This window comes from Eutrigla gurnardus (assembly GCF_963514095.1).
Source record: "Eutrigla gurnardus genome assembly, chromosome: 2".
Taxonomy (NCBI): domain Eukaryota; kingdom Metazoa; phylum Chordata; class Actinopteri; order Perciformes; family Triglidae; genus Eutrigla; species Eutrigla gurnardus.
The window spans coordinates 20,633,073-20,658,583 of NC_139916.1; the positions used below are offsets into that span (position 1 = coordinate 20,633,073).

Sequence of the window (25,511 nt, forward strand, 5' to 3'; positions counted from 1 at the left end):
CAGAAGCAGATAAATCGAAGCGTTTTCTTCCTGTCGTAACAATTTCTGTTTGTATTTGTGAGTAGGATGGAATTTGTATTTGTGAGTGGGCGGGAAAGTGAGTCTCTTGTTGAAACAGGAGAGAGAAAGAGGAGTTTGCCCTTTTTAAAAAAATAATGTACACAACAATGTTGTCCTTGTTTGGACTTAAAAGACAGGGTCAGCACCCTGGGCTGCACTCTGGTGGGAGCCATCATGGAGAGAGCTGTGGTGCAAATAACCCTCTTTGGGCTGCTACTGGCTTTCGCTACCACACTACCAAACAAGGTAACGAAGTCTGAATAAGTCTTTAGTATGTCCTTTGAAGTAACAAAAACATGTATTATTATGTATTTTGAGTGTATGTGAATGTGTATTGTTCATGGTGTTAGGCCAGAAATCTGTTTCCACAGTCACATTGAGGGACTCGGCTCCTATTTGAGTACTAAAAGCTTTTCTCCATGATGTTAATCATTACATTTTAGACTTAATATTTGGTAACGGTTGAGGTAAAGGATAACAGGGTGTGTGAAGGTGATCGCCATGTGAAATCAAAACACCAGTGGTGGAGGAAGTATTCAGATCCCGTACTTCACTAAAAGTACTAACACTGCTAAACACTACAAAAGGTCCTGTGTTCAAAACTTTACTTAAGTAAATTACTGTACGTTTAAAAAAAAATAAAAAATAAAAAATTTACATCTACATATGTGGACATCACATTTTGGGTTGTCTATACCATAATACTTAATTCTGCTTAACGGGGCCCGATGTCCACATTCGACAAAACCTACATCATGTCAAAAGATGATGCTTAGGTTTTATGCTTATCAGGTCGCAATAAGCCCAAATAGCAAAGAGAAATTAGAAATGCACACCAAAAAAGAGCTCAGGTCTTAGGAGGTTAAGTAAAAGTATTCTGCAGTACAATGACCCGTGTCTCTCTTTCATCAATATAACCTGATAGTTTTGGACTAAAATTATTTCCAGCTGATCCAAAAGGGATTTTTAAAAGGTTTATATAGCTTAAGAAGTAGTATAATTTTCTCAATCCATAGAGGAACACTTCATCGCATTTGATCAAAAAACATTGAAATTGAAAATCACCAAAGTTGGAGAAACAAGGTTTTTGACATGAAAACTTGTCGTTTGTAACGTACTAGTAACAATACTACAATATTTCCCTCCCGATACAAATAAGAAGAAGTATAAAAGCGAAGAAAATGGGAATACTCAAGTAAGGTAGCAGAATTTGTACTGAAGTATCGTATTAAGTAAATGTACTTAGTTTCTACCATTGAAACACCAGCATGAAAAATAAAGAGGATGGGTGTTTCTGCAGTTAGACCAATGAGATTTCACTGATCCCACCCACCAACACCGTCATCTGATCTTTGGTCAGCTGGTCCCCAGCTTGCGAAATTAACCAAGTTATTTGTTTAATTGTGAAATTAACCTCCTGTATTTGTTCAGGGCGACTGGGACATCTACAGCTTTCATGTCAATTCCAACGTGACCAGTCGTTATGCGACCACTGTCATCACAAGCCGCGTGGCCAATCGTATGACTGAGTCAAAGGAAATAGAATTTCAAGTCCGGATCCCCAAGAATGCCTTCATCAGTAAATTCAGAATGTGTGTCAAGTCAAAATTCATATTTACAGGAATTTGCACAAAAAGAATTATACATGGAAGGATCATGAAAATACATCATGGGCTTCTCAGGAGTAGGCCTATGTATATAAATAAGACTTCTCCTTGGTCTACTTCAGGTTTATAGATGGCGAAGTCTACGATGGTGTTGTGAAAGGCAAAGAGAGCGCCCAGCAGCAGTACAGTGAGGCTGTGTCCCGTGGCCAAAGCGCTGGACTCGTCAGGTATATGGATCAGGTCTTATACTGGTTATTCTTATATTGGAATTTGTAGAAGAGCCTTGTGTGTCCTCTATGATAAAGGAGCAGAAAAAGAAAAAAATCTCTGTTGCACAACATTACATTTATTTTTTTCTGACTTTTCTCAATTGTTTGCCTTTTTCTTTGAAAATATTGTCTAGTTCATCATCTTCAGGTCTCAAAAATCCTAGTGGTTCCCTAATACCTACCAAATACCTCTAGTGGTTGGAAAGTAGAAATATCACATCTCAAATCCACACTAAGGTTATCAACCTGTGATGAGGGGTCATAGACATTTATTTAAGAGGGTCATGAGCCAGATGAGTGAACTACTTGCTTCAAAGGGGCAGTGTGTAACATTTTAAGTAATTTATTAGTTAAAATCAATATCTTCATTCGTAAATACGTCCTCATAAGTGTATAATTATCCCTGCCAATAATCGGATTTATCCTCGAAAGGGAAGAATTTCAACCTTCAACCTCATCACCTGAAGGAATACTGGTGAAGCGGTATTGTATGACATGTTGTCATAGCTTCTTAACGGCTACAGTGGTTGCAACAAAGTGATGCGACAGAGCACTTTTCATCTGAATGCAAAATACCATTTCACCACTAGATGGGGGTAAATCCTACACACTGTCCCTTTAAACTAAGCAATGACCATCATCTCTGTTGCAGTTCTGTAGGGAGGACCCTGGAGGAATTTAAGACCTCTGTGACTGTGGCTGCTAACAAAAAGGTCACCTTTGAACTCACATATGAGGAGCTGCTGAAACGCAGGCATGGCAAGTACGAGCTGCAAATCCACGCTCGACCCATGCAACCTGTCGAAGACTTCAAGGTGCGTCTCTACTGGTATCTAGACAGGAAAAACAAGGTGGCCGTAAAAAGCTCATAACTATTATATTTCATTCTCAATGCCAGGTTGATGTCCACATTAATGAAAACGCTGGCATCAATTTCCTCGAGGTTAAAGGAGGACTAAGCACCAAAGCCCTGGCTAATGCCATCACCAAAACACATGCAGACAAACAGGTACAACATGCAGCGCTTCACAATTCTGTATTTGCATGCGTTTTATGTATTTTTGGTTTGATGACAAGTTGCATTTTAATGTACTAGTAGTGCTCAATGCAGCACAGACACAATAACGTTGAATAAACCAAATAAAAGAAAAGGCAGATGACTCATCTTTTTGTCCGATTCGTCCTATTTCCAGGCGTGGGTGTATTTCTACCCGACTGCGGACCAACAGAGAACGTGTGACAGCTGTGGAGAGCAGGGTATGAATGGAGATCTGATTATTGTTTATGATGTCAACCGGAACACCTCACTGGGAGACATCAAGGTACAGAAAGAGTTAATTTCCTGAAAGACTGTTTACCTTGAAGTAGGGATGTCAACGGTGCCACTGAGAACATTTTTGACCTGTTAATCTATCTAACTGTATCTATCCATAGGTTAATGTATGGTCTATATGTTTTTGCATTTGTATTTTTGTGTCCAGCTGTGTTGTTTTCCGAACAAATTAAGAAGCAGGCTTGAAAGCAGACAAATAAGTCTAGATCTATTCAGAGTGGATGTCATGTTTACGTCACTGAAGTTGCCTGCTCATTGTGGAAGCAGAAAAAGTGCGAAAGCACGTTGAAATGGACAATATCTTTGTATATCAAAACCTCCAGTTCCTTAAAACTGAAGACAATGCGCCTTAAAGTTGCATTCTGTCTGCTGGCCACCAGGGGGCGCATCCTCCTCCTTGCAAAATAAAGTCAAATTGCATGGAAGTCTATGAGAAAATGACCCTGCTTCTCACTTGATTAATTATCTCAGTAAACATTGTTAACACACGTTTATGGTCTCAATCTCTAGTTTTCTTCTTCAATGCAGCATGATGTTCATTTGGTAAATGATAATCCCTTTTAGATTCAAATAGACGATAAAGCAGCGTACGCTTTATGGCGTGGATACCTTGTGATTGACAGCTTAGCCGCATAATATCATTAGTGTACTAATGTAAATTACTAATGTCGTCAGTACATGGTCAGTCACACACATTTTGGTCATGGGCATAATAGATGATAGGTTTTTCCACAAGACACATAAAGATGTCTGGCCACTGCAACTAGTACGGGTCAGGAAACTCACCCCAATGCTAATTGTTAGCTTTTTAATATAAGACTGCTGGCAAACCACCTGATCAACCTAATCAAAATTATAAACTTCAGCAAAACCAACAGAAAATAAAATACATACACAGAGCTCATGGAGTCAGTGGAGTGCTGGAGAAAACGGAAAGAGCGTCTTGTATGGCAAGTGAATTTGCTGGGTAATTTGTGTGTCTTTTTGCTTAAAATGAACCGGTTAGTTACCTGTTGGGAGTTGGAATATCAAAAGCAAACAGAAACTGACATCCCTACTCTGAATGGTCAATTATCACAGTTAAAAAATGGCTATTTTATTTTACTTTCCCTCTTTTCAACAATTGTTTCTAACCAATCAACCCCCCCCCCCCCCCCCCCACCAGACATCAGATGGATACTTCGTTCATCACTTTGCTCCATCCAATCTTGCCCGCATATCAAAAAATGTGGTCTTCATTATTGATCAAAGTGGCTCAATGAGCGGCAGAAAAATACACCAGGTAAAGTAGTAGAGGGTGAGTTTGTGACAGATTGACACTGTAGCATAGGAGGCTTTTTACTTTGTCAGGTAGTTGTGTCTATTGTCTATGAATGCTTTAGTACATACACAATTTAAGAACATGAGTGAAACAAATATATTTACATGGTTTCTCGTTTGAAAAAAAGTTCTAATGTGTCAATAATGTTTTTTCCCCAGACCCGAATCGCATTAATCCACATCTTGAATGACCTGGCAGAAGATGACCACTTTGGTCTTATCACTTTTGATAGCAGCATTTTTCACTGGAAACGTGAACTTGTTCAGGCAAACGAGGATAACCTTCAGAGTGCCAGGACATTTGTACATGGCATCAGAGACAGAGGAGGTGAGGTTTTAATAAATATTTCATGAAGTGATGGAAACAGTTGACAGCAGAATGGCACTAATATAAAACATTTTTCTTTTAATTTCAGCCACTGACATTAACAAAGCAGTGTTGGAAGGAGCACGTATGCTGAATGCACAACCAAGAGAAGGTTCAGCATCTATCCTTATACTTCTCACAGACGGAGACCCAACTTCAGGTTCCAATAACACACACATGCACACAAACACCTGAGAAAGTATTTTCAGAAATTAATATTAGGGACCTACCGACACAGTCCGTCTGACTGCAGCCCTTTTCTCTATAGATGCCAATAGATACTGTTGGCTGATGCCATATTGGGTTCCAGTTGCATGCCCACTCTTAAACTTGAACACGTCTTCTATATGATATGCACTTTCCAAACTATAACGCCACCAATTTGATTTCCAATTCATTGGGCAGGGTTTCTAATCATAGCAACCAGAGCTTTCACGTTAATTTGTCGATTTAACTTGAAACCAAGCACCAAATGAGCACATGTGAAAAACATAACATATTTATCCTGCATACCTACATAATGGGAAGAAACGTAGCTAAACGTTAAATGCTAATCCACATGTCTTGTGTCTTTGCAGGGGTGACAAATCCAGAAAGCATACAGTCAAATGTCAGAAGGGCTATTGCAGACAAATTCCCACTCTACTGTCTCGGTTTTGGTTTTGATGTCAATTTCGAGTTCCTTGAAAAAATGTCGTTGCAGAACAACGGTGCGGCGCGACGTATTTATGAAGACTCCGATGCTGATATACAGCTGAAGGTATTTGAAATCACCTGCTCCCATTATAAATACTCTTAATGTGTGATTTGCTACATTTCCACAGATAAAATTGATCATGGCTTGCTGTGGAAAGATAAACATTCATAGTGTCCACTGTATGTCAACAGGGTTTCTATGAAGAAGTGGCCACTCCTCTGTTAACAGACGTGACAATGACCTATATTGGTGGGAGCAATCTAACCCAGACTAACTTCAGCCAGTATTATAATGGCTCAGAGATTGTGGTGGCCGGTCAGATCACCGACAACGACATTGAAACCTTCACTCCACAAGTTGTTGCCATTTCGGTAAGGATCACCCCACACTGCATATCAACTGTAGTCTTTTAAAGGGTTTGTGAAATCACCTGTGTGTACTGACATAAAAATGCATTTCGATTATGACAGAGCAAGAGCATGGTGAGGTTTTCTGACACAAATGCCACCGTGGAGTCCTCAGAAACCGACAGCCGCATCCAGAGGGTTTGGGCCTACCTCACAGTCAAGCAACTGCTGGAGAAAGAGTGAGTGTGATGTTAACCCCCCCATTCTCTTTGTTACAGGCTGCAGCAGCATGTGTGTGTGTTTTATCATCATGGTAAAATGTATCATGGAGACACAGCGGGAACTACCTCAGAAGCCATTTTGAGGAGGCCCTACTTTGCCAGGTGTTATATTTCTGTATTTTGTCAATGCAACAAGGTGTCTTTGCAAGATACAGTAGGAGCCAAGCCGCCCTTTTTTGTCATGTCAACTGTCATGTATGTTGATATATGTACATCATTTCGGTCACAGGCTGCTGCTATCTGGAGCTGAGAAGGAGAACGTGAAGAAAGAGGCCTTGGAGCTGTCCCTGAAGTACAGCTTTGTAACCCCGCTCACATCCATGGTGGTCACCAAGCCTCTAGGGGAAAAGGCTGAGGTGCTCGCCAAACCCAAGGAAGGTGAAGCACAACATGATCGGCATGCTCATCTACCGCAACACCCCATGACAGCAGCAGGATTCGCTAGTAAGTAACAGCCACAATATAAATGTACTTCTAAAAAAGATGAAAACCTTAGTGGAGCAGCATGAAAAAATGAACTGTGTGACCTCTCCCTAAGACACAGGAGGGAAAGGTGGAAAAAGTTAATTTGTCATGAATATTTCAAAACAAGTGCATCTTAATTTCATGTGACCATCCTTCACTTTTCCACAGCACAACCCCGTTCTTCAGGTAGGACATAGATACATGGGTACAGCAGCATTTTGACATGACATGATCAATTACTTGAAGTATTTCATACACTCGATAAAGCCAACAGCATACGACATAAAGCATACATTCCTCATGAGCACATTTTTGCGGTCTTTGCAGAAAATGAGTTACTTTGATTATATAAAAATAAAGAACTGAACAGAAAAACTGAGGATGCAAGCTAATTTACAATCATGACTATTTCAAAGGAAAAAAACAACTATCATAATTTCATGTTATCTTTTTCCTTTTCCAGCTCCAGTTCATCATGACGCTCCTGCAATATTAGGTAGGAGGCGTGGGAAAGGAAGGAGGCCTAAGCTGCATAGCAGAGGCAGGTTGAACAGGCTTTTAATAAAAAAAGAGTGTAAAAAAAAAAACAACAACTTGGCTACAAACTTAAACTACGCTATTTAAAAAAGGTATAAACAAAAGATCGCTCCACAGGGAGGAAAAACAACGTGGCTATGAAATTAAATGCACATGAAAAAAGGAACGCAAAAATACAAACTAGGTGGAGCTTGACAGGAGGATCATGACGAGAGACGAAAGAAGAACTGGCACAAAACAAGGGGAGACGCAGACTTAAATACACAAAGGGATAATGGGCAACAGGTGGTGACAATCAGGAATGACATCAGACCAGGGACACATGAGGAAGAGCAAGTGACCTGAAACGAGAGGGGAGTTACTCTTTCAAAATAAAACAGGAAGTTCACAAGACAAAAACCAAGACATGGCAACCTCACCAGCGTGACAGGTACCCACCGAGCACTTAACGTAATTTCAACATTGCCTATCAGCTCTGATATAGACAAAGGTTATGTACAAAATCACTAGCTACTTCTTATCCAGTCCACTATATAGCGAGAATATAGTCAGAATTATTACACACTATTTCACGCGCGTGAGACGCTTGTATCGCGCCGCTTGATCATTTTGGACTTTTCGCGTCATTCGCGTCAGATTGGTTAGAAACAATTGTTGAAAAGAGGGAAAGTAAAATAAAATAGCCATTTTTTAACCATGGTAATTGACCATTCAGAGTAGGGATGTCAGTTTCTGTTTGCTTTTGATATTCCAACTCCCATTAACAGGTAACTAACCGGTTCATTTTAAGCAAAAAGACACCCAGCAAAGTTACTTGCCATACAAGATGCTCTTTCCGTTTTCTTCAGCACTCCACCAGTGGTGGACAGTAACGGAGTAAATTTACTTAAGTACATATCCAGAGGATTTGTACTTTACTTGAGTATTAGATTTCTTTGGTACGCATGACGCTCATTTTTGAACCGGTGCCGCTCTAGCGGGGGAAACGAGGGCAGCGCTGGCGGGGAGCCGGCGGGTCACGTCGGCGGGCCCTCCTCCTCCACCTTGGGGTACCCGATGCCAGAGTCCGTGAGCCTCCTCCGGGAGCCACGTCCCTCGCACCTCTCCCCAGGGAGAGTCGGGGCCACATTCGACTACGACCTCAGATCAGACGAGACAACCCGCTGAATTTAAGCATATTACTAAGCGGAGGAAAATAAACTATCTAGGATTCCCTCCGTCGCGCCGGGGTCCGGTCTTCCCGAGTCGGGTTGTTTGGGAATGCAGCCCGTCCATCTCAGCTCATCTGTCTGTCGGCTTGAACTCGTCGCTGATTGGATGTCGCGGCGCGATGCCGCCTGAAAAGTTTGATAATTTCAACTTTATTCGCGTTGCTTCAGACGCGCCATTCGCGTCAGACGCGCCATTCGCTTAATTCGCGTCAGATGCGCCAGTCGCGCCGCGTCTCATCGCGCCAGACGCTCCATTCGCGGCGTCTCCTGAATCGCGTGTCATCGCGCCATTTACATTGATTTTCAATGTAGAGTCGCTGCTCAATTCGCGTCTATCGCGTCCGGTGTGAACGCCCCTTAAAAGTTGCACAAATGAGCTCTGCTGAAAACAGGCTGTTTTCTGTGCCTGCACCTTTAAATGCTAATGAGCTCTGTCTTCGTTATGTAACGACGGGAACTGAATCTGAACAGCCTGTAGGAGTGCCCTTGTACCAGTGGGGGGGAGGCCATGCAGGAGTCGCTTGTTTCCCTCATTCTGGGAGTTGACAGGCTCAGGACCAGTTTATAGGTGTAGAGACCAGAGAAAACGTGTTTTTCATAATATGGGACCTTTAACATTGGTGAAGATAAGTTGGAAAAAGAAAGTTTACTAGAGCACTAAATTCATTATAGACATTTATTGCTCTTCTGTTAAATGTTGTTGAAACAACAAAGACTAGACGTCTACTAAACATTCAATTTCCAACCTTGAATAACCTTAATTTAAACTTTCAATGTCAAATTGCTCATGACTTATTTACACTATATATATTTTACTGCATAGATATATGTATTTACATTTCCCTAGTAACACATGGATTTGTGGAAACTAAGGCAACACTTAAGGTGCAAAAATGTAATGATGAACTCATGAGTAAAAATTACATTCTTAGCAGAAGAATCAAGAAGGGGGCTCTTACCTAATAGTGAATACAATACATGACAATGGTCATAGTAAGTAAGTTTCACATGTTTTGTTTTCTCTTAATTCAAAGTAATAATTCCATTTTATTTCTGTGACAAGCACTCTGTGAGACTAGAGTCTATATTAATTTGTATGTATTCAGAATTTTAGCTACAGTTGCAACAAATGTGTATTTTCCCCCCGGAAAATATACATGCAAGATAATAACACATGTTTAATTCCTAAATTTCGCAGATAATATTGGAGTTCCTTTCCAATATCACCTAGGAGAAAAAGGAATGCAAGGCATTGGATTAGGTTACCGTCCACCAGGTACATTTTCTGTCTCAGTTCTGATACTTCCTCCTATTTTTGTTATCATGGTACCAACCACCCATGTTCAACTAAAATGCATTCTGCCAGTGCATTCCTCCACCAAGGCTGGAGAATCCTCTAAATCCATCCTCCTATTTATTGAAAAATGTATAGAAATATTCTGCCATTGCATCATAACACACATAGTGAAAGACAAATATTGGAAGATATATCACATAATTATGTTAATTATGTTATTTAGTGGTTTGTTTTGAAGTTGAGGTTAGTTGTAAGAATAGGGGTGTTTAATTAATATAATATCCTCTAAAGCTTTGTAATATAAATGCATATAACTGACTTTGTGAAATGTATTTACAGCTCAAGATAGGATCCTGTATAGATTGCATTTCCCTAGTGTGGCATCAACTCAAGGTAGAGTATCGCAATTCACAGTATTGTTTATATCAAATTTATCAGTTAGAAAGCATAAAAAACATGTAGTGATTCATTATATTAAAAATGAGTCGCAAAGATAGCTTTAAAAATTCCAAAGACAAAGACTGACTACAAACAAATGTACACTGAATATACATATTTGTATTTACAGTAAGCCTAAAGTAAAACCAACCAGGATAATTTGGGTTTCATGGACATTTTTCTCTAAATCTCGTGAGTCTGAGAACATAATGGTCCATGTCTTTGATTCATTATGTCAGTGCCACACAAGCACAGGTGTGCTTTCACCTTGCATATGAATACCACATGAAAGTCTAGATTTGGATCATCATTATCAGTTATGCTATAATTAATCTTTAGTTAATTAAATTGGTGTTGAGTGCAAAAGAATGTTCAGGACACGTGTTTCCTGCTGCTGTGTGACTCTGTTTCTCTGTGTTTCCTCTGTAGTTCCTCTTTCCCACAGATTCTTACTAAAAACTGAGAATCTGTCTCTTCCACTGTGCTATGATGTCACTGGGAATGTTCTCCTTAAACTACTTCATCATCCCAACGGGGGTCCGTAATGCTCATCTTTTTCTTCTGTGCCTTTTTACTCGTAACAGAGTTTTCTTTTTTGACATTGTGGTACTGGTACTTGGATATGTGTACTTTTACTGCATAAGTGTGGTGTTAAAATGCAGTTTGTTCTCTTTTGGATTAGAGCTGTTTGTGAACGGGGAGCTTGATTCAGTACCGAACGGAGGCTTCAAAAGGATTGTCATCCATTCGAAGGAAGACCTGTATGAGATTTCCACCGATGGAATGACTATAGTAGAGCAAGAGACACACAAGACTGGACAGGAAAGGTGACTTTGCATTGTAATGGCAGGAATCCCACTAGAATCATACTCAGTTGTGTGTGCAGACACTCTGAGAAGCAGGGATGGAAAAGGGTCACTTCTTCTGTGTGTAGAGTTAGGTTTTCAGCAAATGAGCATATACTGTATACTAAAATGTCCTCTTCCCATAAAACAATTGCAATCATGTTCAAAAGGAAAGTGAAGACGAGGTGTATATTTTCTAGTTTCACAGTGATCAGGCGGGATAGAGAAATGGATGTTGCAGCCGGAGACACACGAATCGTCATCTTAATTCATTACAAAGATGGCCACAAATTACTCTGGCCGGTCATAAGACAGCAGCCGTCGGACAACAACGTAACGGGACTCATAGGTGGGTAAAAAGGCTGGATTTGTTTGTATGATGTGAAATCAGTTCAACGATATACTGAATCAGTGTTGGTGGTTTTCAGTGCCATTGATTTATTGTTTGTTCTCTGTGTCCAGCTCCAAAGACAGCAGTCTATGAGGAGGTGCAACAAACTCCCCCAACAAAACTTAAGATTAGAGACCAGGAGATTGACGTTAGCAGGTACAAATGTGTTCCTGTTATTAGCTGGCGTAAAAAGGGAGCTGCTTTAATGGTTATTGCTCTGATTTACAGAGATACATGATTAGTTATGTCCTTCTTTTGTAGGACCAGCGCTGTCGACTACAGTATTGCTTCCAAACCGACACTGGACTGCTGGCTCACGTCTGCTGAGTCGGCCCTACAGAGACACCTGGATGATTTCATCGTTGCACAACTTTAACTGGGAACCATGTTGAAGCACAAAGAAATCAAGTTTTCATTTGGAATAAAACTAAAAACAAAGTGATTTATCATGGAAAAACACTTTCCACCTGTTACTAACATGAAAAAATAAATAAGATTCTAGATCTTTGGAGATCTTAATTTACCATACATTTTTCTCACTCTGGTTTCATTTGTTAAATAATTCTTTAGAAGCATCTACACAATCACTACATCAAGGCTACAGTCTTTGTAAGAGCCTAGTAAGTTGTAAAGCTGGCCCTAAAACTTACTGGCAAAGTTTGGACTCAAGTCAGTCAGTCACAGCTGTCAGTTTACAGCAGCGTAAACAGTCGGGCTTCAAAGTAATTGATTAAAATGTTGACACACGGCAGGCCTGTCATTTGAGCATCCTGGTTAATAGTGTTTTTCATCATGTAAAAATGTATTCAAATGTAGCAAACTATATGGTTGGCAAATACAAGCAACTTTAATTGAGATAAAAGGGAAAAAATAACATATCATGTCATATAATATGATATGATGATGTATAATATTATTATACAGTTATGAAAAGGCTATTCAAATCATTTTCTGGCAATTCATGGATATAAAAAAACTTAACATAAATGAAATGGTGCTGCACTCAGACTTAAAAAGTAAAAGAATATTCAATTTGATGTTTTGCATTAATAGGCCTAGGTGGTGTTAGTTCTGCTACACCTACTTACTCTATTTACAGGTATTTTTAGGTAGTTTAAACTCAGGCAATGAATCACATCTTAATGTCGGAAAAAACACAGCAATCAGTTAAATGTTGAGGAATGGAATACTTCTGAAACATTGCATAGTAAATGTATAAATCCTTATTACAATGGAAAAGTCCAATGTCGGTGCCTCACAGTAACTCAGTAAATACAGAGCCTAAGTAAAAATGTCCACCTTTGCTGTAATAAATCAACTCCCCAACATCAATTTACAAAGTACACAATAGGTGGTTGTGGTTGTTGTTGTTTTACTCCGGTCTGAACACATTTCTAGAAAGAGATAAACCAACAGGGGTTTAGTAGTTCAACAGTATGTGATCAAACCGGTCGAGCTGCTGCCGTGCCGCTTTGTCATTGTGTTGCATACTGTCCTCTCCGAGTGAACTGCAGTCCAAAGGTATGTGCACTCTCATGAGTGGGGGTGATAAACTTGTTTATCAAGGCACAGTTTACCGAGAACCGCATAAGGAGGGATCTTTGCCAGATCCACACAACAACAAGTGTTGCCAATAAAACAGCTATGAAGTGTTAACAGCTATGAAGTGTTAACTGTGAAACCATATACCTACAGCTCTGTGTGTAGAGCTACTTTAACTTTGTGTTCAAGGTAGAGTCTTGTTTAAAATATTACAAAACATGTGGTGGAGTTTGACCCATCTCGGTCGTGCTTGTTACGTTGTAACGAGGAATTCAGAGCAGGAAGTTTCAAGGTGATGTGTGTTTTGACACGGTTGCTAACCGTGCTGCTGGGACTGAATCAGAGGTAGACAAACAGAGACAGAGCGACAGCGGAGAGGGAGGGACGTCTCTTGAGTCAGGACAGTGACGTGCTGTAGGGCTCAGTTTTCACATGACTCAAACACTTCGGGGCAACCGACAAAGTGTAGCTGATCTAAGGAAAGCAACATTTCTTACCGTGGATTGTTAATCACAGTAAGTAACCTAAACAATATTTCTGAGAGTACTTTAGTAATTTGATATCATTTCTGATACGTTAACATACACCTGTCTTATCTTAAGTCACAGCACTGTTTGCTTGTTTAATGGTTGAAGTTGTTTTACGAGGGGACTGCCCAGTTCCCAGCAATTACGTCTATTCAGGGATTTGTGAACCTGACAGATCACATCAAACGTACGCTGGAGAACTGTTGGAGCCAGTTTGTAACAACAACAAAAAAAAAAGGGTTCTTTTCAATCGGTTTCATTTACAGGAAGCGTATGAAGAAACACCTGCCTATACCTGATTTCATTCATGTTTTCCCCAGGCCATAAACAAAAGGTGAAACCCATCAACCACAGTCTCGATCCGCTGCCTTCCCTGCCCACGTGTGGTTTCAGCCAGGATATTATGAAGTTAATCCCTGACGTGAAGTCAGGATGAGGACGAAGACACTAGACTTGTCCAACAAGGTTGTCATGTTACTACCGGTGAAAGATGTCTGGAGAAAAATGCTGTAGGACTCCAATCTTTCGACGGCAAAATGTATCGCCCTGGATGGTCCATTTGGTGCATTTTAATGACTCTGTGCATTTTAATGACTCTACGCATGTCATCTTGTGGTTTGGAGATTCCTGGATATGACGGCCATGAAGTCATTTGCTCGCAGGTATTGGAGGGAACACTGCTAGGATACACTGAAGCAGAAATTTCCTGTGCCGCAGTATATTACATACAGGTTTTGTGTGCAGATTACACTTTTAATTTCCTTTTAGTTCTGGTGTAGCCTCCTCTGACATTTTAATTTCCCTTTTCACTGATAAAGTGTTTGATTCTCAAACATCGACCTGAGCAGAGAAAAAAATAACCATCTGCCAGCTTCTCAGTATCAAGCTGCTTTTTGTACATTAATATCAATATAGTCCTCTGAACAGTCAACATTTACCATCAATTCTTGATGATGTGTTGCCAGACATAAAACATTATGTCCATCTCAGTTTCCCTTTTTCATTTCCCGTCCTTTTAGGGTCTCTCTGATTGCACCATGAAGGATGAGATCCCTCTTATTGTCGCAGAGAACAATGCTGTAGATGTTCAAAAGCTGACGCCATCTTTCAAGCTCTGCTGCAGGAACAGGGGGCCGTGTGTATTATGTCTGCTGATAGACATAGAGATCAACATCCATCCGGATAAAGACATGGAGAATCAAGGCCTCTCTGGGCATGATGAAGAGGATGATAGCGAGGAGACGAAGGGGAATCCAAAAGGTATCAACTAAGGCTACATGAAGCCTACTGTCACGTTATTGCTTGTTATTAAATAACCAATCCATTAATTTGCTTTTACTATACTGACATTCTATACAAGTTTTTAAATCATTTCCTGCCATCAAGGCAGCTTTTGGTTTCTGTTTATTTCAGGATTGTATGAAAATCAACTTGCAGAGATTTTCCATTTGCTTGTAAATGGCAACACATCACAGAGAACACATTACTTTTAAGTTACATTATAGTGACATTGTGATTTATAGTGGAAACTATGAGCAAACAATCAAACAACCTGGGACAAGGTTAATGTGAAATAATCAGTTGTTTTGTTGCATTTGTGTAAAGGTTGTCAACGTTTGTTTAGAGACCACAGAGAAAACAAGATATTTTGCTTTATTTTCATTGTTGATCAAGTGACTTGGTGACTAATTATAAAATGGCTGAAATATTTACTGCGCTCAATTTGAATGTAGTGGAGTAGATGAGTCACAGTAGAATGGTATGTTGTGAGAAAACGATCACCATTACAATACATGGACAACACGTTCAGTAAACTGAGTTCATGGGTGACGGGTTAAAACACAAAAAGACACTGGTATAGTTTTAAACGTGGGTTTAGAATTTTCCATAACTGTTTCTATTCATTCTGATCTCCACCTTTTCTCTGTTGCAACAGTGTCCGTGACGGTGTGCTACATTGCAACACATACCATGCCCACGTGCAAGAAGGTGGAGTTTGTGGTTAATCGTGCAGCTCTTCCTCAGAAAACACAGGCAACGGTACTGTAGACTCCCTGTACGGGAATGTAAAGTCTGTGCTGTCAGGAGGTTTATTCTGTATGCTCACTTCCAGTCACCTTGTCTCATACAATTTGTGTGTGTGTGTGTGTGTGTGTGTGTGTGTGTGTGTGTGTGCTGTAGCTTTCTATGGTGATTACTGAGCCAGCCGGGGTTTCATTCAGCAGTCATGTGACTGTTTATTCTTCTAAACCATCACTTCTGAGGCAAGAAGTTGATGTTCCGTCTCTAGATGAAGGTAAAGTTTGATCTTCTTACTAGAAAGCACTTGTTGATGAAGTGTCCAGTACTACCAGTAGTGATACATGCTGTTTTATCTGTCTTAAGCGTGCTCCCAGGAGCTGCAGGGACGTGTCGAACAGTGCCACGGTAAATCACTCCCAAATATTACACGTTGGTTTTCCTCCTGCCGTTTTGTTTCTGTATTTGTCTTCAGGAAAATTAACACAATTTCTCTGCCTGCTTTCAGTGCCCAGAATCAGCACTGTAATAAATCAAGAGTTGAATCAGGTGGAGCTGCAGTTTCCTGGCAGCAATAAAAGCCTCCCCTCTGTGTGCATCCAGTATGAGCAGAATGGTAGCTGTCAGGTCAGTGATGCATATCAGTGCCTAATTTGGGTTTGTCATCTGTGCTTTTGTTGTTGTTGCAGAGGTAAAGAAAGTATTCAGATCCTGTGCTCGTGTAGAAAGCAGCATTACAACAATGTAAAAAAGTAAAAAGTACAAGTATAGGAGGAGTAATCAGCTAAATGCACTTAAAGTATATAAAGTAAGACACTTTCCATGTTATATGTATTGCATCATATTACTCGTGCATTAATATATAAGCAGCATTTTGTAGTTGATGGAGGTGGAATTCTAAATGCTTTTTACTGTTGGTTCGAGAACCAGTGACTGTTTAGCATAGTTGCTTGAAAATAGACAAATATAATTAAACAATAAAATGCATTTTCTGTATGGAATTTTGTAGTTATATAAAGTGGCATGTTTCTAGTCACTCTCCACCACTGGTTTCTCATTAATAAACCATGATGTGTTGAATGTTACTTTACAGAAGTGGAAGAGGACGCCCATCCCACTGAATTCTGTGACCCCCTGCATGTGTCTCCAGGTATCATCAAGTTAACATCACGATTACTCATGGTATCCATCAGCAGTGTCATATCTAAACAGTCCTATATGACTGATGTGTGTGTGTGCTTTTTCTTTTAGGTATGGAATGAAAATGAGCAGAGACGCCTTCGAAGCTGCCCCTTCCTTAACACAGGTGAGAATTCTCTATTTTTCTTTCCATCGGTCTGAAGTAACATAGCGAAGGGTGGGTGAGTTTACCTTTGGTGTGCTGATGTTTGTGTCCATTCCAGATTTCCTCCGCAGCAACGTATGGCAAAATGTTTCAGTGTCCGTAACCCACGGTCAAATGAGCCAATACGACCCAACAATGCTGTCATGGAACGTGTCTGCCCCCTGCAGGCTGGAGGGTGAAGTGTGGCCCTGCATCAAAGAGAACACCTGCAGGGAGATGAAGGGCTTTAGACAACAGCTGGCAAATGGCACATGGAAACAAAACGGCAAAAGACAATGGGTAAGAAACTTTAATACTGAACCTTGTATCTCTCGTTTTAGGCCTGTTCGTTTTTTGTTAAATTCACACTTCCCTTTTTACGTTCACAGTGCTTTAGGTTTGAAAATTCTACTTACTCAACCCTGTCTGACAGGGTCATATTCCGTATCAGCTTTACCCTTAATGGAATATAATGTTTACACTAAGTGAAATACGCATGTTTTCATGGCTGTACTATTAAATCAAATGGAAATATTCTAGATTATTGGCAAAATGTTTAATTTAATTTAAACATTTTAACAGAATTTGGTATCAATAGAATCTTTGGGATCTCTGCTAGAATCTAGGATTGAATGCCGTCTGGCTCCAGCACGACTTTGTAATGACTCGCCCACGATGTAATTGTGTCGTCTTTAGGAGAGAACAGGGGTGTTTGAAGAAATCAACCTTCAGCGCTCACCGTGTGTTATGGTAAATAATTTGCAACCGTCCTCCTATGACTCATATATTATTGGTTACTGACGTTGAATGACTCATTTATGTTTATCCATTTGTGCAGGTGAAAATAAAGGGAATGGTACATGGGTTGGGTCCATTCTGTTTCAAAAAGAGTGAGTCAGACACAGTTCGTAATACAGAGTTGATGCTCGTTGGGGCATAATTTGCTAAAATAGAGCACCGGTTTCATGGGATTTTTCTAAATAGGGTTTTGTTTTGTCCTTGAAGCTGACAGGTGGCGCTGGAGTCTCCTAGTTGTCGCTGCCATGCTGCTGGTTTGTTTGACTCTGCTTGCATTTTATCTCCTCCATCCCTTTGTCAAGAGTGAGTTTTATTGATTTATTCCTCTTTGCATTGAGTGCGTTATGTAAGAATGCCAGTACAAACATGCTGTAACCTATAACAAGACACAACATAACTTCTTTGCTCTGGTATTTGTGACCAACCCATGATAAAATATGAACTGTCCAACTTGAAGTGAATCTTCTCACAAAGACTCCTTTCATTTGCCCAAAAGACCAAATCTTGTTTATGAGTCTCAGAGTTGTTCATAGTGTCTGCACTAGCCTAGTCATGCATATCTTTTATCACTTATTTGTGGCACTGTAATTATAAATATCCCTGTATTGTATTACTGCTAAGCCTCAATACCTTTCTGACTTTTATAGAATGGGTGTGGAGCTGGCATCATGGAGGATTTGTCAAAAGTGGGTATTTTTTTTCTTCTATTTTCATAGTAAAACCACCACAAAGTCATTATGTGAAAACTATTGTGAAAACTAAATTTGTCCACTTGTTTTTCCTCTCTCAAGTTGACAGAAAGGGTCATCTGGTGTTGCTGAGCCCCCCAGATGTGGATGATCGTGTTTTGGAGTCAATATGTGGACTTGGCTCCCAGCTCTGTAACCAGGGCTTCAGTGTGTCAGTGGACCAGTGGAGTAGGATGGAGCAGTGCACTCTGGGGCCTCTGCCATGGCTGCACTCCCAGCTGCTGGAGCTCAACAGCGTGGGTGGCCGAGTTGTGCTTTTCTTGAACCGCAAAGCCTTGGAGAGAGCAGAGGAATGGACCCATCGGAACAAAGAGGTTATCAAGACGAAAGGGGAGGACGAGGGTCTCCCTCAGATATGTTCCCCTTACTCTGATGTCTTCACAGCATCCCTGTGCCTAATCCAAGCGGAAAAACAGCAGGGCAGAGCTGGAGACCGTTTTCTATTGGTGACATTTGACTTCCATCCAAGCAGTGACAAGAGTCTACCAGAGCTGTTTCAGGGTTTGCCCCTGTTCCAGCTTCCTTCTTATACCAAGGCTCTCTTGTCTGAGCTCAGTGTGGGAAGGACTAAGAGGGAATCAGTTAGAAGGACATGGACAGGGTGGAAATGGAGTGCCTCAGATGGATGGAAAGAAAAGACTAAAGACTTGAGAAAGTTAGAGTTGAGAAAACTTTCAGGCCAAGCTTTTGAAGCAATCCTATAATGATTGCTGATCTGTGCATGAAGGACAAGTCCATTCAAATTGCAGATGAGAAAAATAAAGGACACTATTAAAGGCTGGCCAGCAATGATCTGTATTGTTATTGTATGGTAGCTCATCTCTCAATAGGCGACTTGCCAACTGGGATTGTCAGCCCTAAACATATCATTAAATTCCAAAGATGTTAAATAATTTCCTGACTAACTGCCCTTTAGTTCTTCCCAAACGCTACACAAATAGGAGTAAATTGTGTATTTCTTGAGGACTATTTTCACTTGTGGATGTGATATGTGAATGTCTTGAATGTCTCACATGGACAGAGTTTGTAATTATATTAAATATTTTAGATAGAACATGTAACAAATGATAAGAAAACAAAACAAGAACCATAAAAATGAACTGTAAACAAAATTCCAATAAACACAATAAATTATTATTATTATTATTATTATTATTATTATTATTATTATTATTATTATATATTAATGTCTATACAGTAACTAACTTATTTAGTACAAATACAGCAAGTTAACCCTTAAAACATAAACAATCACCTTAATGTTTAATAAGTATGTTAAGTATATTATTATTATTATTATTATTATTATTATTATTATTATTATTATTATTATTATTATTATTATTATTATGTTTTAATGTCTATACAGTAACTAACCTATTTAATACAAATACAGCAAGTTAACCCTTTATACATATCTCCTTATTACCGATTATTTTTGAAGAGGCATTTTATCAGAATTGAAGAGACTTATTTATTAAAAAACATTTATGAGATCCAAGTAAATATTTATGATTGTTCATTTGTTTTGTTTTTCATGTGATTTTATTGACCGTGAGAAAAATACGGAATATGACCAGACCTGTCCTTTAAGCTTGAATATGTTCGACCTAAAATCTAACAGACTAATTATATCCATGTAGCCCCTATGCCTGTCAACACTTCTATTAATAAACGTGCTTATTTTTGAGCGTGGTGAATTGCGGATTGTGATTGGCCATCTCTCAGAGGGGCGGTGGAGTTCATTGGCGCAATCTAGTGTCACTTTCAGGACACAGAGAAGCGCTTGTTTGAGGCTTTTATTACATATCGGAGGGGCGGTGTTGTGAGATTGCCGCGTGCTCCGCCCGCTCGGGATGTTTGGTTTATTTTCTGTAATCAAGCACACATCAGTGTTGAAGTGTGACAAGCGTGTTTCGGCTCTATTCACTGGCTTTAAACTTTTACTTCAGGAAGACACGGCTCTGGCTGAGTCGACGCACATAGAGAAGGTAAACAAAAACCTGAATTCATATCTAATATCTAAGAGTTTGTTTTGGGTTCCACGTTTTATTTATTTAAATAGAATAGCTGTCAGGTAGAGTAAAATGTAAAACAGTAGTCTCTTGTATGTAGGGAAGCAGAAGTACAACATGATTCTTTCATGAAGTTAAAATACTATAGTAAAGTACCTGAACATGGTACTTACATGGTATCTGGCATTTTCAACCTGGACCCTATTTTCTCATATTGTTGTGACTAATGGGGACAGTTTTTGCGCAGCCTCAATACAACGTGACGTTCACTGAAAGTGCTTCTGTTGCTACTGACAGGTGGTCATTACAAGTCACAACATTACGATGTGATGCCCTGGAAGCAGACCAACCGCGAAAGCTCCTAAATGTTTCACTTTTTGCTCTAAAGAGATTGAAACCAGCTGGTCACATCTTGCAAAGTTTTATTTTCTTAAAATGTTTTTTTCCCCCGTAGGTGGCTGTGATATAGTGCTTCACTAATACGATCATATTCGTATGAGATGCGGCTTAATAAAATCGCCTAGTAATATGTTAGTGGAAAACAACTTAGTTTAAAAAACAGTTTTCCTTACCTTTCGCTTGATCCAATGTGCTCGTTATTGTGTGTCCAAGTGTGTGAAATCTGGCTATGGGTCAGCAACTACGGTGGCCCTGAAAGGTCACAGCACTGCAACTTAAGAAAACACAATCAAATTGAGGAAACATTTTCATCATTTTGACAACACGTGCGCAGCATTTAGAAAAATGCGCTGCAAAGACCACAACACAACACAGAAAAAAACACGCAGGTCCCACTCTCAGGGTTGCCAACTCTCACGCTCCTGGCGTGACATTCGCGCTTCCACTATCAATCTCACGCTGTCACGGCAAGCGTGAGTGTCACGCCAGGAGCGTGAGAGTTGGCAACCCTGCACTCTTCATTCTTCCTTTCGATCACCGTCTGTCTACCGAGATTCCCGGCCTTGCAGCAGCTGCTCCGCCGTGGCTCGCCCACTCTGGTGGAAAAATGTGTACGATATCCAATTACGAAAGGCATTTTTTAATACCCCGTTTGAATTGTGGCATGAATCACATACATAATTATCAATTTAAAAGATAAGCAAGAAAGTTGCGTTTTGTCTTAAAGGTCCCCTATTATACTGTTTTTCCTCAATTCCACACAGCTCTCAGAGGTCCAACAACACTGGATTCGATATGCATTGCCCCAAACCCGTGGTCCTGAATTTCAGCTGTCTAAATCAAATGAGCTCTCCTGAGAACAGGCAGTTTCTGTGCCTGCACCTTTAAATGCTAAGGAGCTCTGTCTGTCAACACCTACTTGGAGAGCGACGGAGAAGATGCCATTTATGCTAGCGGCAGCATGTGCCAATGTTTACGGTGGATGTATCGCCTATGTGACTCAGGTGAAGTTGCTGGTCCCGTATGGTTGGGACAGATCCTTTTATGAGGGTCAGTGTCGAGGCAAAGCCAGCTTTGTACTGACCCTCGTTACTGAAGCAGTCCGATGTGAAGTGGTTAGCACACACATACAAGCTAACAGGAAAAGTAGCCGGCACATTGTCATTAAAAATTAAACGCAACTACTGTCTCTTCTGTTCTTCTGTAGCTGGGACAGAATATAAGCACTTATGTTGATTTGTACAACCAACAACAGAGCAATCTGCGTGTCTAGCTCTGATGACGACATTGTGAAACACTGCTATCTCACTGCTGTCTCACCGCAGGACACCGAACTTCACCTCGGTGATGAACGCCCCCTCTCGGATATCTCCTATCAGAGGAGTTCAGCCTATGCAAATGACTCCCTTCGTTACGTAACAACAGGAGCTGAATCTGAACAGCCTGTAGGAGCGCCGTTGTCAGTGGGGGGGCTGCAGAGACCATGCAGGAGTCGCTTGTTTTCCTCATTCTGGGAGTTGGCAGGCTCAGGGAGGACCATTTTATAGATGTGGAGACCTGAGAAAATGTGTTTTTCATAATATGGGACCTTAAAAACTCTCCCATGAAATTATGTTATTAAAAAGACGGGACGTATTCACACGAACAACGGCTCTTTCTCTTCTCGTCTGATTGAAACAGAATCGCTGGATAAAACCCATCGGGTAAGATAATGTTAAATTAGTTTGTGGAGTATAGCTAAATTAGCTAGCTAGCTAGCCAGGGTAACGGTCGCATTGGTGATGACGTACATTGCACGAGATAGGAGACGAGTTCACTGAGCGGTTTCACACAAACGTGTCAAATAAATACTATGACACACTGTGACTTTCTTGACTGGCAATTTTATCTTTCAAATTGACAAACCTTATATTTGAAATTCAGTGCACAATTCAAACTGGATAATCATTATTTGTCTCTCGCCATTGACTACCGTGCATATTCTTTTTCTGAAATAGGGGCATATAATGCACGCCCCTTCATTTTTGGATCCTGTATGAATTGTGGCATTAATCACACATATTTTACACGTCAAGAAAGTCACATCTTGTAGTATAACTGTAGAAATATAAGACTGGGAAATATGTTATTAGAAAACAATACTCACCAAAATGTCACATAGGTGACGCAATCACTGATTATGTTATGTACTCGCACTTTCTGGCTGGTAAGAGTCAATAAACACATCTGATAAGATAACGTTACATTTGTGTGTGGAAGAGAGCTATGCTAAGTGGCTAGTTGGCAAGCCACGTTAACAGCTGTGTTGGTGACGTACATTGCGCAACACAAGAGACGACACTAAATGATACAACGGCAAACCAACCACAAAGTGCAACCTTATTGATTTGAAAATGTATTTTTGTATTAATTGACAAACATAATATGTGTAATTCATAGTAAGACTCAAACACAACACTTTTTTAATCTCACACCATTGACTATCGTACATATTACGAAAGATGGTCCCATGGAGAACACCGGAGGGGGTGTGACATCGCCTCTCTATGATGGCGCCAGCTGGCCCTAACAGGATCACAGCGCTTTCAATACTGGTACAATTTCAGGATCTGTTGTCCCTATTAGTCAGTCAGACACAAAAACAAGGAAAATAGGGTCCAGGTGGAAAAATACAAAAGTGACCCTGTAAATGTATACTTAGCTAGAATAATTTTCATCCCAAACAGTCAGAATTCTATGATCCCGATTTGCAAGCATCATATAACAAACTTGGCTGTGATACTTCGGGCGAGATAAACAACTTCATCTTGTGGACCTGATATGGTAGATGGGAGTAAGGAGGCCCCACAGGAACCTGCTGCAGACCGCTTGGCTGTGTTGTCTGTTGGCTGTTCAGGTGCACGGGTGTCAGGATACCTGCAGCAAGTGTTCAGGCCTGAAAAAGGACCAGTGTGAGCAATGCAGAGCGGGATGGACCCTCTATAATAACACCTGTGTAGGTACTGTATGCAGAAGTTATCACATGTATGGCATCAGACAAGCAGACCAATGTTCTAAATGTATATATGTTTCTATCTGTGTTAGATATTGACGAGTGTGGCACCGAGCTGGGTATCTGTCCTCCAAACAGCTACTGCTTTAATAAAGAAGGTTCCTTTGAGTGCCGAGGTGAGTTTAGAAATGAAATAAAACTGAAATAAATAACTTAATAAACATGTCATGAAAAGTGAAAATAAATAATAAATAGTTTTGTCCAATCAACATTCCAAAATCTAAAAATAATCAATTTATAGAGATATTTTAGGGTTAGAAGCAGCAAATTATCCTAAAATGGAAAGCTTCCACATCAACCTGTTGATGGAATAGCATAACACAATAAGCCCCCTTGTGGCCCCTGATAACCAATTGTGGAACCTTTCCAGTAATCTTACACTTCCCAACTATATATATATATATATATATATATATATATTGTAAATTAATCAATGAAATGGTCACTCTTTCCTCAGCTTGTGACCCGGCCTGTGTGGATTGTATGGGTAGTGGACCAGCCCGCTGCAGGAAATGTGCCTCTGGGTACACAACGACGGGGTCCAAGTGTGTGGGTAATTACTTAAAAGAGAATATTTGTTATTTCATCAGCATTCATTCATTACATGCTCCCGAGGAGCTGCGGTAAATCTAGGATGAGATTGTATCGTGTGCTTCTCTTTGTTTTTCTCAGATATAGATGAATGCAGTGACAGGGTACTTGCCTGTCATGGTCTGGATGAGATTTGTACCAACACAGAAGGCTCTTTCCGCTGTGACTGTGCTGAAGGATTCATCCATAAGGACGGTGTCTGTGTCAAGAAGCAGCAGCCTCGTGAGTCTCATCATACACGCAATCATGTGAACACCTGACCTCACTGCGACCTCTCACATGTTTATCTCTTGTGCAGGCGTTCAGGAGAAAGGTCTGTTTGAGGACATCCAGGAAGACGAGGTGGAGGTGCTGCAGCAGATGCTCTTCGGTGTGGTGCTATGTGCTCTGGCAACACTGGCTGCTAAGGGAGATATGGTCTACACATCTGTATTCCTGGGAGCTGTGGCAGCTATGGCAGGCTACTGGCTTTCTGACAGGGGAGACCGTTTGTTAGACAGATTCTTAAAGGGGCGTTAAAGCACAAATGTTTTTGCAAAAAGGACTCAAACTAACAGCGCGGCACAGCCTGTACAATCACTGTTCAGACGAAAAAATCTTGTGCATTTACTTGTATTATATATTATATAAATTACTGATATGAAGATATCATCTGAAAAATATTTAATGATGTCACACTTCTATGTAAGAGAAATTATCAGGCCGACCATTTACCAACCACTGAACCACCATGAATAATGTCAAACTCCCAAGTTTTTTTTAGGTTTCGGACAGACTTCATATAATAATTTATGCCAAGTGTCAGTCAACAGAAAGTGCTAGAAAAGAGCATCCCTTCTTTCATATTCGAAACCTTCTTAACAAAATTCAGGTTTTGGATGTTGACACCTGCAGAAGTGACAAATCAAGACTGTTTGTGTCTGCAGCTTCTTTCTGTGCTGACGGACTGACTGAGCAATAAATATATTTTTTTAATTTATAGATTTGCTTCATTTACTGTATCAAATTACTGTACAATGTCGCAGATTTC

General features: G+C 40.3%; 3 protein-coding genes across 4 annotated transcripts; all 3 read left to right on the forward strand.

Annotated features, from left to right (window-relative positions):
* The first annotated feature begins 42 nt into the window (after nt 1–42).
* Nucleotides 43–11,970, forward strand: LOC311027643 (inter-alpha-trypsin inhibitor heavy chain H3-like). The gene is made up of 20 exons (XM_084031750.1): nt 43–306; nt 1,492–1,652; nt 1,790–1,894; nt 2,589–2,751; nt 2,835–2,945; nt 3,130–3,258; nt 4,435–4,551; nt 4,749–4,917; nt 5,006–5,116; nt 5,535–5,716; nt 5,845–6,024; nt 6,124–6,239; nt 6,511–6,725; nt 9,693–9,770; nt 10,131–10,184; nt 10,659–10,766; nt 10,912–11,056; nt 11,275–11,423; nt 11,537–11,621; nt 11,727–11,970. The coding sequence occupies exons 1-20, from the start codon at nt 235–237 to the stop codon at nt 11,839–11,841; spliced, it is 2,565 nt and encodes an 854-aa protein (XP_083887876.1). The 5' UTR covers nt 43–234; the 3' UTR covers nt 11,842–11,970.
* Nucleotides 11,971–13,365: 1,395 nt separating this feature from the next.
* On the forward strand, nt 13,366–20,114 carry LOC311022146 (interleukin-17 receptor C-like). Of its 2 annotated transcripts, XM_084023224.1 has the most exons (16): nt 13,366–13,522; nt 13,855–14,196; nt 14,554–14,794; nt 15,471–15,574; nt 15,716–15,830; nt 15,920–15,961; nt 16,062–16,180; nt 16,647–16,703; nt 16,805–16,859; nt 16,957–17,177; nt 17,574–17,627; nt 17,716–17,767; nt 17,883–17,978; nt 18,323–18,361; nt 18,467–19,156; nt 19,389–20,114. In XM_084023224.1, the coding sequence occupies exons 2-15, from the start codon at nt 14,071–14,073 to the stop codon at nt 19,126–19,128; spliced, it is 1,983 nt and encodes a 660-aa protein (XP_083879350.1). In that variant the 5' UTR covers nt 13,366–13,522; nt 13,855–14,070; the 3' UTR covers nt 19,129–19,156; nt 19,389–20,114. The 2 variants fall into 2 exon arrangements, with proteins under 2 accessions (XP_083879350.1, XP_083879349.1); XM_084023223.1 differs by having other exon boundaries at nt 18,467–20,114.
* Nucleotides 20,115–20,312: 198 nt separating this feature from the next.
* Nucleotides 20,313–25,431, forward strand: LOC311021454 (protein disulfide isomerase Creld1-like). The gene is made up of 6 exons (XM_084022029.1): nt 20,313–20,415; nt 23,735–23,837; nt 23,923–24,006; nt 24,348–24,443; nt 24,563–24,703; nt 24,780–25,431. The coding sequence occupies exons 4-6, from the start codon at nt 24,374–24,376 to the stop codon at nt 24,998–25,000; spliced, it is 432 nt and encodes a 143-aa protein (XP_083878155.1). The 5' UTR covers nt 20,313–20,415; nt 23,735–23,837; nt 23,923–24,006; nt 24,348–24,373; the 3' UTR covers nt 25,001–25,431.
* Nucleotides 25,432–25,511: the final 80 nt, after the last annotated feature.

Coding starts and splice junctions, on each gene's coding strand:
- LOC311021454 (XM_084022029.1), top strand. CDS start 24,374: ATGGGTAGTGGACCAGCCCGCTGCAGGAAATGTGCCTCTGGGTACACA. Junction 24,444..24,562: donor GACGGGGTCCAAGTGTGTGG/GTAATTACTTAA, acceptor TGTTTTTCTCAG/ATATAGATGAATGCAGTGAC. Junction 24,704..24,779: donor TGTCAAGAAGCAGCAGCCTC/GTGAGTCTCATC, acceptor TCTCTTGTGCAG/GCGTTCAGGAGAAAGGTCTG.
- LOC311027643 (XM_084031750.1), top strand. CDS start 235: ATGGAGAGAGCTGTGGTGCAAATAACCCTCTTTGGGCTGCTACTGGCT. Junction 1,895..2,588: donor CAAAGCGCTGGACTCGTCAG/GTATATGGATCA, acceptor TCTCTGTTGCAG/TTCTGTAGGGAGGACCCTGG. Junction 6,726..9,692: donor GACAGCAGCAGGATTCGCTA/GTAAGTAACAGC, acceptor TAAATTTCGCAG/ATAATATTGGAGTTCCTTTC.
- LOC311022146 (XM_084023223.1), top strand. CDS start 14,071: ATGTATCGCCCTGGATGGTCCATTTGGTGCATTTTAATGACTCTGTGC. Junction 14,197..14,553: donor ATGAAGTCATTTGCTCGCAG/GTATTGGAGGGA, acceptor CCGTCCTTTTAG/GGTCTCTCTGATTGCACCAT. Junction 18,362..18,466: donor TCATGGAGGATTTGTCAAAA/GTGGGTATTTTT, acceptor TCCTCTCTCAAG/TTGACAGAAAGGGTCATCTG.